Source organism: Aythya ferina, assembly GCF_964211825.1.
Source record: "Aythya ferina genome assembly, chromosome: 2".
NCBI lineage: Eukaryota > Metazoa > Chordata > Aves > Anseriformes > Anatidae > Aythya > Aythya ferina.
Genome location: NC_140297.1, coordinates 125,261,453 through 125,276,351, shown reverse-complemented (window position 1 = coordinate 125,276,351; position 14,899 = coordinate 125,261,453). Strand labels below are relative to the sequence as shown.

At 37.9% G+C, this 14,899-nt stretch overlaps 1 protein-coding gene across 2 annotated transcripts in view; it reads left to right on the top strand.

Annotated features, from left to right (window-relative positions):
- Positions 1 to 14,899, top strand: part of ARFGEF1 (ARF guanine nucleotide exchange factor 1) — a 93,050-nt gene that overhangs the window by 22,451 nt on the left and 55,700 nt on the right. For both annotated transcript variants that reach the window (XM_084510220.1, XM_084510221.1), the window contains exons 2-4: positions 7,405 to 7,435; positions 11,557 to 11,713; positions 12,804 to 12,950. In XM_084510220.1, the coding sequence (XP_084366346.1) occupies positions 7,405 to 7,435; positions 11,557 to 11,713; positions 12,804 to 12,950 (335 nt within the window). The remainder of the gene's footprint in view (positions 1 to 7,404; positions 7,436 to 11,556; positions 11,714 to 12,803; positions 12,951 to 14,899) is intronic.

Genomic DNA, 14,899 nt, shown 5'->3' with positions numbered 1-14,899 from the left:
CCTGTTTTGAAAGAAAGAGCATTCAGTATGGGCTGCTCGGATTTTTTTCTCTTTGAGGGAGAGGTTGAGGGGGAAATTTCTTCACTCCCGTTATGTTTATACATCTTCTGTGAGTTGAAACTTGGTAAAATTTCTTTAACTACTATCACCATGTATATTGTAATCATATTACATAGTTGGGATGTCATTCATTAAAGTTGTCTACAAATACAATTTTATACTTTTTTATTATTTACAGTCTAGCTAACTTTATCTTGTGCTTTCATATTGATGTGTACCTTTAGACTGCTTGGTCGTTGAGGGCTTCCATATACCCAGACATGAAGGACAATTTCAGTATTATTAATGATTAAAAAAAAAATGTGGGTTTCATAATCCTCAATTTCCACAATGTTTTGCATGACATTGGAGACAATCACTAATACCTGCATAGAAGGAAGCAAGCCAAGTCAATTCAAGCGAAGCCTTTAATATTTTAATAGCTTTTTTTAATGCAGATATTAATATAATTTAAATTTCTCTTTGCTGCACATTCCTTGGATCTCATTCACGTGCTTTGACTCAAAATAAATGAATTCAAATTGCTTTCTTCTCATGTTAATGTTCTATGGCATAAGTAATATGAACTCCAAACATTGACTTGTTTCCTTAGAGGATTGCATTCAGCACTGCTTTGGCGAGCTCTATCTTCTGGTTACTCAGGATGGTTACAATTCTTTAAAATGCCACTACCCACTATCATCAGTTCATTATGTTAATAGCTTTTTTTTTCCAGTTGTAATAGGGTTATGAATTTCAGTAATTTCCACGCGCTTTTGGCATTAAGAAGAGTTGGAAATTCCAATTTTTTTCAATGCTAAGTGGAAGCAAAGCTACTTCTACCTTGCCCCAGTGAGCATAGGAACAGGTGTGTAAATTCAGGGTGTGATTTTTTATGAGCCAACAGTTTTTCCTCCAGTGGAAATACAGGATGTTTCCTGTTCCAGGTGACTTTCAGTTAGGTAAATAAGCTTGAATTCTGCTGTTTACTCTAAATATTTGTCTTCAGATGTACAAATCTTTTTAGAATCGACTTACACATGTGCTTCTCTGGCTGGCAAAATCACTTGTTTGGAATATGGAGTTGCAGAAACATAGCATGTCCTTTCGTTTTTGATGTGAGAAGTCTGATGTGAGAATGGAAAAATGTGTGAGAAATGTATTAAATGCTTCTAAGTGTATGTGTTTTTTTCTGCCATCGTACTGTGTAATGAACTTGTGATGTACTTTGCAATTTTACAGTAAATAGTTTGCTCTTTTCCAAATAGCAAGGTTCATAAGCTCCCAGGGCTAACAATGACCATCCATGACCTCTGCCAAAATACAACTGTAGAATATTTAAATTTTACATGATACTGAAGGAGAAAATACAGCATATTGAGGTATGCAGAATGAAGAAAGAAATACAGAACTAGTTTTATATAGAAACGTGGAACTTCAAGATAACCTGGAGGAGAGGGGTCCATTTGAGATGTCGGAGAACTGAGGCACAGGAACCCAGAGAACAGCCCGGTCATAACTGAATTTCAGATGGGAATTGGAGAAGAGCTTCGATCCTTCTGTATAGCCAAGGTGTAAATCGTCCATTGTGCCAAATCTGTGGGGCAAACAGTTGATTAGTTCTAAGTTGGAGTTTGATCAGCCTTATAGACAGGTTAGGATGGCCCACAGCACCTGCTTGACCTACTTGGCCCATTCTGACCTTGGTGCTTAGGTGTTACCAGTTGTCATTACAGACTTAGTTGTTGATGAGATTAACTGATTACAGGGCATTAAAGGGAGAAAACGAGAAACTAGGTGGTTGGGGTGGTTTGGTTTGGTTTGGATTTTTAGTAGAAACTATTAACACTCTGAAGAGGGCAATAAAAATTATCACATGCTGAAATAGTGAAGTTGGAGTGATGAGAACAGAAGAATATATATTATAATAATATACAATAATCTAAGTTCTTAGGTCTTTTCAAACAGTTCAACAACAGTTTTCAACCAGTGGTGATAGTCTAAGTGTAAATGAAATGGAACATTACGTTGAAACTTGCACTACACACTTTACCTGCGTTGTGGCATATTTGATGTATACCATTGCAAGACACTGCAGAATAACGCATCTATTTAATCAGCTCTCTTTTCTGTGGGCAAAAGCCACAATTCTATTGATTTTGTGAAACAGCTCTATAAAGAGGTCTTTTTGTGGAGCTGTGTATGAAAGTGAGATTTCAGGAGGGATTTATTTTGATATTTCTACTGCACTTCATTTCAATGCCATAAAATATTCTGAGCTGTGATACCCACTGTGTTTTCTGCGTGAGGTAACGCAGAGACTCTGGAACCTGTAGTCTTTTTCTATGGTCTTCCTCCCTTATTCTAGCATCTTATATCTTCTCTTGCTCTTCCTTCTCAAAATGAATGGTGATCCTCAGGCAATAAGGTTTTCCAGCCTTTGACTCCACTCCTTCGTGGTTTTGTGTGTATGCTTTGGAGAGGGAGAGAGCAAAACAAGGAAGCAGACAATGTTTTCACAGTTGGCTCCTCTCTCTTTTCTAGATCATATGTAGGTGTTTTTGTTGTTGTTTGTTGTGTTTTTTTTTTTTGGGGGGGGGGGGAGGGAGAGGAGTACTTTTTTACATTACAAAAAATATCTCGGTGTTTTGGTTCATCTGCCATTAGTAGATTATTTAGCTAGCATTAAGAATTGTTAGTTTTCTTCATTGTAATCTGTTTTTCTGCTGATGCTCCTCAAATTTCTGTATGCTTCCTATTTGATATGGTTATTACATGACTATGAAATTGTACAGTGATTGACTCGTGTTTTGGTGCGGAGAGGTGAGGGGAGCAGTCAGGCAGTGATGGAAATTAGGGTTTCCCCACTCTCAAGGTTAAAAGTGAATTCAAAGTCTGATACCTGCCTCATTAAAAGCCGTGGTATCTTGTCATGTACTTATCAGACATTTAAAATCTTTTAGCCTCCTGAAAGAATTGCTGTTGGCTACTGTAAAGAACCTTTGTTTTTATTTAAGGTTATGTAACCTGTGCTTTCACATTAGAGTGATGCAATGCTGCTTGAAATAGCAGTAACATTTAATTAGATTGACACTTGCAGAAATGTTTCCCTTTAATTGTAGTATACTTCCTTCAATTGCAAAAGCTGCTGTTTTCTGTTACGAATTGTTGTGACCTATTGTGAAGACAGCCTCTTGCACTATTTCAATAAATAATAGTGATAATATGTTAGAATATCAGCAGTGCAGTGAGGGTTGTAATCAGTTGGATTTTTTTTTTTTTAATTTTAGTCATGTCTGCAAGTAGTGTTATGATTTACAAATAAGAGATTAAATTCAAATAATCCCATGTAGCACCGCGATGAAAGCCTGCTGGGTTTGATACATTCTTTTAGTTTAGGAATAAAAGGACTCAATGCAAAGAGGAGCCACTAATTCTCATCTATCTTTTCATGAATGTTATTTCATGTTTCTGTTTGCCAGGGGCTGTCTTTGTTCGTGCAGTGCTTCCAGGGGAAGAAATTTGTTTAAGTAACAGTTGAACACAGGTTTTCGAACTTGCAAAACTGCCTGGAGGAGCTGAACACTTGCCTCTTGTCACATCTGCTTTAAATAGTACAGGAAGAATATTTGCGCTTAAGATGTGCTTTTAATGAAAAACTATTATTGTGCATGGGGAAGGGGAGAGGCTGGGGACACACAAGTTTAGCTGAGAGCTGGCTCTCTTCCGTAAGCAGTTTTCACACTTGTTTAACAATCATAACTGTTTCTATTCTGAAAACTGGAAAAGTTCAGCTATAATTTGTTCCTTTCCTAAGGGCAAGTAGTCAGCCTAAGGGGTGCAGCATGCCAACGGTACGGTGCAAGCTGAGCTGCTGAAGCAGAGCTTTGCATTCTGGTGTTTGTGGAAAGGAAAGAATGCTTGATTCCTTATGTGTTTTTTGATTTATCCTTTTTAAAGGAGTCGGTCTTTGTGGTTTTTGATTTTACTCCTTCATTTTTAACTGCTTCCTTTCTTAGAAGAGAAAAAAAATCCCAAACTAAATTTCTAGAGAAGATCATGGAGTTTTTGCTTTTCTTATTTAAGAAGGGTTTTACTACTGCCATTTGATGCATGGAAGAATACTAATACTCATTTTCCAGCTTCAGCTTTTTTATTTATTTTTTGCTTTCTCTAAAATTTTCTGTGTGTCTGGCTTGGTTCTTTGTTTATAGTACAAATTTGAATTGATTCTTATTATAGATTAGTTGGCTTCCACTAGCAAATACATAAGTAACTTGCAAATACATAAATATTTGTGTTATCAATAAAGACTAGTTGACTCTTGTACCTGAGTGACCTGAAGTAAAACTGTTGCATAAACTATTGTGTTTGTTTCAGATTATTAAAATATGATAAAATTGTAATCTGAAATTTAATCTGTTTTTGTGTACATTGAGGAGATGCCCCCTGAGGCTCCCCTTCTCCAGGCCAAGCAGTCCCAGTGTCAGCCTCTCCTCCCAGGAGAGGTGCCCCAGTCCCTTCACATCTTTGAGGCCCTCTGCTGGCCTCTCTCCAGTAGCTCCACATCTCTCCCGTACTGGGGAGCCCAGACCTGGACACAGTTCGCCAGGTGTGGCCTCCCCAGTGCTGAGCAGAGGGAAAGAACCATCTCCCTTGTCCTGCTGACGGGACTTGGCGTGACGGAGCCCAGACTACCTGTGTGGCACGGACCCACCACCACCTGGTGTTCAGCTTGGTGCCACCAGGACCCCCAGGGCCTTCTCTTTGCAGCCGGGTGGCTGGGGCCATACCTCCCCACGTGCGGGACTTTGCACTTCTCCTTGTGTTCCTTCATGAGGCTCTCGTTGGCCCATTTGTCCCAGCTGGTGGGGTTCCTCTGGATGGCAGCACATCCCTCTGGTATATCCACCTCTCCCCCAGTTTGTGTCATCAGCAGCCTTGCTGAGGGCGCACTCTGCCCCCTCATCCAGAGCATTAATGAGGGTGTTGAACAGGAGCAGACCTGGTCCATCCCTTGGGGTGTGCTGCTGGTGTCTGGCCTGCAAGCAGGCTGTGTGCCTGGTGGGCCTTCTGTTCAGCTGGGTTTCAGTGCGCCTCACTGTCTGCTCAGCCAGCCCAAACTTCATCGGCTGCTCTATGAGAATCTTATGGGAGACAGTGTTGAAAGCCTTACCAAAGTGTATGCAGACAATGTCCACCACTCTCCCTTCACCTGTTGTTTCATCATAGAAGGTGATGATCAGGCATGAGTCCTCATGAATTCATGCTGACCACTCCAGATCACCTTCTTCTAAAGCTTCTAAATTTTTGTGTTGTTTTCAATGTGAGCTTAATATTTAAAAAATAAATAAAAATGAGGGTTTAAAAGAGTGGTGCTGTTAAGTCTTCTATGTGCTCAAATTAATTCAAGTTCAGTACTTGAATTTTTACTTCAGTGTTAAGTGTCTGTCCCCTACTGTTCAATGACACTAATACCGTGTGTTATTTTACAGCCAGAAACTGTTAATATTTTGCTGGCATTATTAGGATTACTGTCTAAGCAGATCATTAAGATACCATTAGTTTCTGTTGTGCACTGTTTCATTTTGTGCTCTGAATAATAAGGTATTGGGCAAGAGTCTGCTCGGTTTTGCCACTTCAGTTGGACACTTTGACCTTGGAAGCCATTCTGCAGTTGTACCTTTGGGTTGGCAATGCAGTTTGTTGGACAGACTTCACAGCATCTCAGAGCATCACTTCTGGGTGTGAATGCTGAGGCAGAAGGTAAAGATGCAAAGACACTGGAAGGGAAGAAGAGGGCTTCTTTCTGTTGGTCAGGAGTTTATCTTCAAGTGTGTAAGCAGATGAAGCTTCATAGACTGGTAGGAAGGCGTACTTTCCTGAAACTTTGACTGTGGATTTTTTATTCTATTTATGATTGTTACATGTTGAGGAATATTAGATAACTGCAGTATGGAATTACTTGCATTTTTTTCCTAGTCCTGGATAACATGGATTTGAACTACATCCAGACTAGAATTTCTCAGCTAAACCACTGGCTTGCTAACCACTGGGTGTTGCTGGGGCTAAACAAGAATACCAATCATATCAAAAATAATGCTTAGATTTTGGGTTCGTGTCCACGGGTTATGTTCACTTTCTTTACATTGAGCAAGTCTGTTGGTAAGCATAGTTGGCGCAATGCTAGTGATTTGTGGTGAACAATCAAACTTAGGAGCCTGTCTTTAGCAAGTGAAACAGAATGGATGTGTAAAATGGTAAACTGTACACAAACATAGTGTACTTTCGCTGTATGGGAGCTTAGTTTGAAATATTTAATACTTTTTTTGTTGTTAGAATCAATCCATGCCACTAGTTCAAAAGGTATAAACAAAAATCTGTGTGAAGTGTTTGTTTTAGCTGATTGTGGTTTTGCATGTTTGAGAAGCATTTGATGTTAGAATGGATTTCCTGAGATCATTTTTAGAACATTATATATATATATATATATATATATATATATATACACACACACACATGCACACACACACACACATAGTCATGCTTGATCCTGTAGATTTTGTTATAAAAATGTGTTCCTACAGCATTGGAAATCCTAGTCTTTGTAGACTTTCTTCATATGATTCATGTGTTTTAGTAAACAGAGAATGCAAACACGAGGACTCTTGAAATGGAAGATGTTTCCTAAAGTCAGTTTCAGCATTTTTAAACTACTTTTAAAACATATTGTAGAAAGGTACTTAAAAAGTCTTGTCAGCATCATTAAGCTATTAGTCTTCTTGTTTAATTCATTATAACACAGTATGAAATAGAGGTGCTTCAGACACTCTCCCAGCTCCAGTTATTCGGTGTCTACAGGTGTTTAAAACCAAAGACAATTATTAGTCATGAAGGGCTTTAAGTATGAACCAGCAGTGGTGGTTTCTTTATCGTCTGTAAAAATCCAGGTTTAACAAGTGGTATATCATGTAGATGAATAGTTTCAATATTCAAGTTTTCCTCATTTTAAAATACCTGAACTGTGAAAAGGGGGGAGGGAATTACGGAGGCCTATTAATCTAAATATGTTTGCAGAAACATTCTGGGGACATGGTGTTTAGCTGACATGACTGGATGCAAGCTTAAATGTTAAGTTTGTAATATAGATCTGTAAAGTAGTTTCTATATAGTTTGCAACGTGTGCAATTGAACAGTAGAAACCTGCACAAAACTGCTTGTAACCTTGTATGTACTGTTGTAAACTAATCCTGTTTTCAGATGATTGCCTAAATAGTTTTGCTTTCCAATCACTTTACGTTATTTCATTTTATGTTTGTGGTTATGATTCCATTTCTGTAACTCTGCCTTTGTTTCATTTTACAGAGGAAATAAAGGCTGAAACAGAAAAGCAAAGGTATGTGATAGTTCATCATATTGAGCGATCGCGCTTTACCTTCTTGAAATGTGTACCATGCTTATTCTGAACTGTGAACATGGCTCACTCTGAAAAGCATTCTCAACATTATTTGTAAGGTTGGTGATATCTGGAAATGTGCTAAAAGTGCAGCTTTTGTTACTGGCTGTTGGGATGCAAGGCACAGGACCTGGGAGTACAGGCAGGAGATGGCTTAGAGGGAGGGAATGGGCTGCAATCAGCTGGCTGGGGAGGGTAGAGGAAGGGTCAGGATTAGAAAAGGACTTTGTGGGAAGCGCAGAAGGGAAGGCAGCGGTGGAGGGGCCTGAGTTTAAAATGATTTGAAAGGGGTTTAGAGGAAGGTGAAGGCCTGGAATGCAAATAAAGGACATAAACTGTGAGCGAGCAAGAGGTGGGAGGCTGAGGAGAGAAAGTGGGAACAGGTAGAGAAGACTAGAGTAATTGGAAGAGATCTTGTTAGGGAATAGGTGTAGGTTCCTGCAGTCAGTTCGTCCAGAAGTGATGGCAGAAGCAAAAACTGGCATTCAGCACCCTTCCCCTATCAGCAAGTAAGTTTTTAAATATTGGTAGACTTCCAACATTATTAGTGTTGAAATTAAACATTCCACAGGATCTTCTTCATCATTCAGTGTACATTATTAATCATCAGGGCAGTCAGGGCAGTGCTGTGGTACCTACTTATTGAAAGAACCAGCTCAGTGGATGAGACTGATGGTGAAAGTTGTCTTACAGCTTAAGCAGTTGAATGCCGTTTGGGGGCCTGCATTCTGCCCGGGAACTGAATTCCTGTTTTAGGCAAATCATTTAAACTGCAAATGTCAAAACTGGCTGCTGGTGATTTGTGCTTTATCTTTGGGCATTCAAGCGGAGAGCTACAAGTTTTGGCTTGGGAAATTCAAGCACTTCTAGCTGGAAAGAAGACAAGTGGGAACTTTATTTCAGAAGATGTCGAGGACTATTTAATATCAAATACATAAACAATTTATTCTCGCGGCTTTTCAAATTGGGCATATAAAAATTAATGGATGCATTTGATTGAGTCATTGTGCTTCAGTTCCCACTTGCAAAATAAAGTCTATGCTATCAGCTCATAGTAAGGCTGTAAAAACAAATTTAATATTTGTGTAGTGTTCAGATAACATTGCCCAAAGCGCCACAGGCAGTCTCAGTCATGATGTGTTTTTATAAAAAAAGCTTTATTTAAAGTAGTATAAATAAAGTCAAAGTACAAAATTTGAAGAATGATAAGAAAGAAATGCATAATGTTAAATAAAGAAAAATAATATCTGGTCCTGTCATTAAATACCACATGAAAACTAATGGCAGAGCTGAATTATAATGACGTATATAAGCATGGTTCAGCCATTTCCGAACTTCCCAGTGCTTAAATTCTGTCCAGTTAATATTCAAAGTTGTGATTTCGAGGTATAATGTGTATGTCTTATGTGTCCATGTGCATTTTTAAAATAGATTTTGGATTTTTTTTCTAAGGTACTGTGTTTAATCTGACAGTAGCCTTTTACTTCTCTGAAGGCATTGATGTGAATGGATTTACCCCATTCTTACTGTATAGTCAATTTTTTTAGATGCAGGAAAAAACGTTCTTTTTCTAGGTCTTAAAATAGCAAAACCTCTTAGTTTGTAAAAGTATTTTCAGTTTTTTATTTCTGTAATTGAGATTTGAATATCCTAACAAGGGACTTCTAGCAATAATTTTTCCAGTCCCTGATACAGGAAACTGCTCTCACTGCTAACCTGGTATATGCTGAAAAATAGATCATTTGTAATTCCCCAGAATTTCGCATGGAATACTGCCTATTTTGTTTTGTTTTTAAACAGGACTGGTGTTTGGCAGTGGGACAGAGGGGAATGGAATGGAAAAGGACGAGCTGATTTATGTAACCATTACACAGCAGATGCTGCCAGAATCTTTTTAAAAATTTATTGTTTGATACCTAGGTTAGCTTGTTTCTATGACTGATATGTAAATATCAGCATATTTCATATTCCTGTTGCTTGGTAGATCCCTTGGTGGAAGAAGGTTTTGTTAGGAACAGTTTCTGGTTACACAGTCTGATGGAGGGGGAAAAAAAAAAAAGATCTGAAGTGATTTCTTGAATGACATTAAGAAGGAAAGACCTTTTGGGTTACTCTGCTCTCCACTCCCTGCTGTCCCCCTCCTTTCCATTATCAGTGAGGTGATGAACTTACTGAGTTATCTTTCTGGAGACAAATGTAATGTCACCGTACTTATTTGGGGGAATTTTTCTGGCCTTCAGTTAAGAGAAGCTTCAGGCTTCTGCAGTAGCTTTGTGTGGCACAGGTTCTTAATTTTCTGAGTCACATTATGGCCTGTTCCTCGTTTCTGAAAAACTCCAGTTGTATTTCTGGAGTGTTCTTTTAACCTAATTTCAATGATATTAGTAGACATAATCAACAGATAAAGAACAGTTTGTCATCAGACAAGAGCGAGAGATACCACCCTGCCATTCTTCACAGAAAAGCTCTTATAGGAATTTGGGAAAGGTTGAAGAACGTAGAAGAATCATGTTCTTCTTCTGCAATTTATCTGATCTGGGTTTTGTTCAAAAGAGCTCTGTTTCCAGCAAAACAATATTGGGCAATAAATAAAGTTATGTATCTGATGATAGAAAAACAAACCTCTGTTTTTCTGCAACAAAAAATATAGAGAAATCCTTAAGCCTTCAAAAGAGAAATTATTTATTAGAAAAGTAAAACCTTAACGCTAATTATTCACTATTAAGACTTAGAATTTAGGTGCCCTTTTAAAGCAGCCTACAGAAGGAGGGCTGTTTGAACGTGCTACCAAATGTCTTCTCAAGGACAATCCAGATTGCTCCTTGAAAAGCTGGAGTACTGATATTTTATCACGTTAGTTAGTTTAAGGCTTTCTCCGTGATGCATGGGATTGCATTCATTCTTTGGATTCATAATAAGCTCTTGGCAGTTCATTCTTCTATTTCATCAACGTGAAAAACATTTATTTGCTACCATCTGGGTATGAAGAATTTCCTTGAAGCGTCTGCTTTAATTTGCAACAAATGTGAAGGACCTTCATTTTCGACTAGTTCTGTAAATACACATTTGAATTACTGCAAGAATGTTGTAGTCTCTCACTACAGAATAGGAGGTTGTGTTCTTTTTTCTTCTTCATACCTTTTATCAAATCTGTGGAAGACAGTGTAGTTTTGTAGTTTACCTGTAAAGATATGCATGTGTGCACAAAATTATCAAGAATGCTTTTATAAAGGTGATGAGCCATTTTATGAAATAAAAACCCAGATATCTTGCTTCGAGTCAAAGGCAGACTACACTGATGCACACGAATTAATGAAAAATTACCTACCCTTAATTGTCCATTTTTGCTTAGTTTTAATAAGCACGTTGCTTCTAAAGATGCTTTAGGCAATAAGACTTCAACATTTTATAATCATCTCAAATATTGCACACTTACAGTTTTTTTGCATACCTCACCCAAGAGAGATACAATGATAACCACTGAACTTTGAAATTCTGTGCTGTCATCTGGAGCACAAGAAGAGCAAAGATTTGTGTGTTTTTTTTTTTTTTTTTTTTTTTTTTTTTTTTTTGTGTGTGTGTGTTTTTTGTTGTTGTTTGTTTGTTTTTTTCTGGATTTTGTTTGTTTTGTTATTTTGGCAAGCTGGCATTTGATCTGTTCCAACAGTGTAACTTCTTCCTAGACTTCTCCAGGAATTATCATTGACTGTGGAAGTGCTATTGAATGCCTTCCCCACTTTTTACCCACCATTTGAGGAGGGGCTTTTCTGGTTTTCAGGGAAAATAAGTCTTTTTTTTTTTATGCCTTCAAACCAGCAGGGACAACTGAATATCTACTTAGTGTGCAAGTAGGTCACGGCACTCATCCATAAAAGACATAGATATAGTATAAAAGCTTTAAGGAATATTTATATGAACATATTACCTTTGTGTTAATTTCATAGCAGTTATTCTTTCCTAATGCTGATTTTCTTGATATTTTATTTCATTCATAAATGTTGCAGTGGAGAGAACTATTTGTGCGGTGACTTACAGCATCCTAATTAAATCTTTCTGTTTAGTCCCCCTCATGGAGAAGCAAAGCCTGGTTCAAGCACTCTTCCACCAGTGAAATCAAAGACGAGCTTTATTGAAGCAGACAAGTACTTCCTACCATTTGAGTTGGCATGCCAGTCCAAGTGCCCCAGGATTGTCAGCACATCTCTAGATTGTTTACAGGTCTGTATGAAGATGTTTCAACTGTCAACTACAAAATCGTGTTGATTTGAAGGGGGAGTAACAGTTATATGTAACAAATAACATTGTTGATTTTGTTATTTTACCTTATTGCACACACAGTGAAATCAACTATATATCTGACAATAGGTGACTGTCCTATTTATAATGTAGTGCATCTATGTTTATTTTTGTATATACATATTGCCACAGGTTAGTTGCATTTTTGTATCAATTTTATTATGTTAGTGAACAGCTGCCTGTTTTCACTTATATATCTATGAATTGAAATACTATCAATAGCCTAAATGAAAGACTGAAGCTTCACTAATTGCAGGTATATAGTTACCAGTTTCCCTTTATTCTATTTATAATTGCAATAAAATACTGTAAATATGAGACGTCTAGTTTCTCAAAGCTTATCGGCACATACAATGTTTTCAGCACAGAATTTAGTCACCGTTTCCTCCTGAGTGGCCTAAAAACAGCAAACTTGAATATATTTATTTACATTCACAGGCTTATACATACACAACTGCTGTGCTGTCTTTCTGGGCTGCCTTGCTACTTGTTTCTTAAAGTATGAGGAAGTCATGCGGATTTATAAATACTGTCATGCCTAATACTGTTCCTATTGGAACAGAATATTGTTAATTTTGTAATATACTCATATTTGAAGTATTGAAGACCTAGAGAGAGAAAGAGAACATTTAAAAAGAGAAGGCTAGCTAGTGGCTTAAATAGAAAACATCTGTAGCCAGTTTATCTGTTATTAAAAACACGTGTGCTGGTGACAACTGATTTGTGTGATGTGGTGTTGTTCTTTTCAAATCCTGTTTGTTTTAAAACATTATTAATTATTGAACCAAAAGCTTTAATGTTAAGCTTGTTGACAAACTTTGTATTGCAGATGCTCAGTGAAAACTGAATAAATCTGGGGACCTTCTTTTAAAAAAACATCCTTTATGTTTACTGAGAGTTGGGGTAGTTTTGGTTCCAAGGTGCAAATTAGAGCTATCAAATACATTTATTTATTCTAATGAAAAGCTGACTTATTTTTTTATGCTTTAATTTATGTTTTTCTTTCTTTCAGAAACTTATAGCATATGGGCACCTGACAGGGAATGCTCCAGACAGTACAGCTCCAGGCAAAAAATTAATTGATAGGATTATTGAGACAATATGTGGCTGTTTTCAAGGTCCTCAAACAGACGAGGGGGTTCAACTACAAATAATAAAGGTAATACAATTAACCACTACTTCCAGTATTTATAGTGGTAACAACAGGAAGAGATTCATGACCTCAGAATTCAAAAGCAGAGATGTTTAATTTGTAAATATAATGATAGTTTTTAAGTGCTTCCTTGGTTCTGTTTGCTTGAGATGGAAACTCTCTATATTATGCTCCTTTCCCTACTTTCTGCTGTTGCATGTCGAGTGAATTTGTGGCTGTGACACAAAGTCTTGTGCATAGACCACTGGATGAAGTTTCATTCACAGCAAATCAGTGGAGCTCTCTAATTGTAAAGAATTACTATCAAATAATCCTGTACTCCCAGTGGGGAAGATGGTAATTAAGAAACAGATTTTTAAATCCATTTTGAAATTATTTTATGAAATGCAATTAGACCTGGCAGACAGTTGTTACCATGGTAGCTTTGTGCTGCTGTGTCATAGACGTGTGCTTGAAAGAGATTTAAGGTTTCTTTCCGTAGCTTACGGAAACACTACATGTGGAATTTGTACAAATAAGTTTTTTGGGGGGACTCTAGCTGTTTCCTGATTGCACTGATTAATTATGGGAACTTACAATGGGAAATTATACCAAATAATGGAGTTTAGCTAAGGGAAATACCGTACTTTATCCCCGTAACAGTAGTCTTGGAATGGTTGTGATGTGAGCAGTAGTGAAAAATACAGTAAAAAGCAGTTAAAAGGAATGGAGTGTTTATTAGCTCATATTCTTGTGTATAGGTGTCCTGAGGTGTTGATAATCTTGCTGATTATATTTACTTGTTTTACTACAAAGATTGTACTTTTTCCTCCTGTTCCTTTTCATTGCTCCAATCTTCCTTTTTCTTGACACCCCACTTCTCCAGGAGATGGTTGTTAAAAGTGTTTCTGCTCCTAGTTGTCTTAAGTTTGTTGTTGCATTTTGCCCAAGCATTTTAAGACATTTCTCATCTTGCAGGGGGAAGTTTCTGTTGCTTTTTATTTTCAAAGGCTGAAACCGTTTTATCTCCCTTTTGCCTTCTCTCCAGATGCTTTCCTGTTCTGGTCCTTTCAGCCCTTAGCCTGTTACCTGGGCCAATATGCTAACAAAATTAACTTTCTGCCTGAAAGGGGATGTCTGCGAGCTGGAATTCTTTCTGTTCAAGAAAACAGTTGAGAAAGTCAACTCTTCAACAATTGGAAAATGCATTAAGCATATAAATTAACTTAGCGCTTTCTTTTTTTGACTTTGCTAATTAGTATGTTGGAATTCCTGGCCAGCTGGAGAGTCTTGCTTTGGCTCCAGGTTTGTCCAGTGACTGTACACTATAAAAAGCATCAAAATAAATTATCTTAGTGAAGACTGGAGCTTTTGACTTCCTCCATGGGCAATAATGAAACTTAATAGTCAGTCATATTGTATTAGGCTTCATAACTCTTTGGGTCCAGGCTGTCTGTAGACCCAGCTTCTTCTGTATGAGATGAAGGACAGATCACGTGCCTTTTAAAGTGTTCTGTGGCAATTAGTATGTTCTTTGAAAAAGTTAAATTCCAACAGGGAGATAGAAGGTGGCGGACCTGGGTCTCCCACTTTTTGCACTGGCACTCCCAAAATATTGTTCATAACATGAGCAGTGCTTCTGTGTGGCAGCTACATCACCAGCACCACTGTAAAATCAGAACACTGATCACTCCAGCACCTTTCTCTCTGGAGGATTATCCTGTTTCTGCATGCTGAATAGACAGCCCTTACGGAGTGTGCTGCCATCCACCCCAGGCCTGTGAGCCAAGGTTGGGTAAGACTTCACACCTGGAGCTATTTGCTAGTTTCTGGGAGGCTTTCTAGTGGCAGAGTCATCTTAAGCATGTTCCCAGCAACCAGAGCAGCTTAGGCATTCTGAAATAACCTTTCTGCTGACCTGCAAGGAAACAATCCTGCTGAGGAGTGTAGCTTGTCTCGGTGTAGGTATGTCTGAC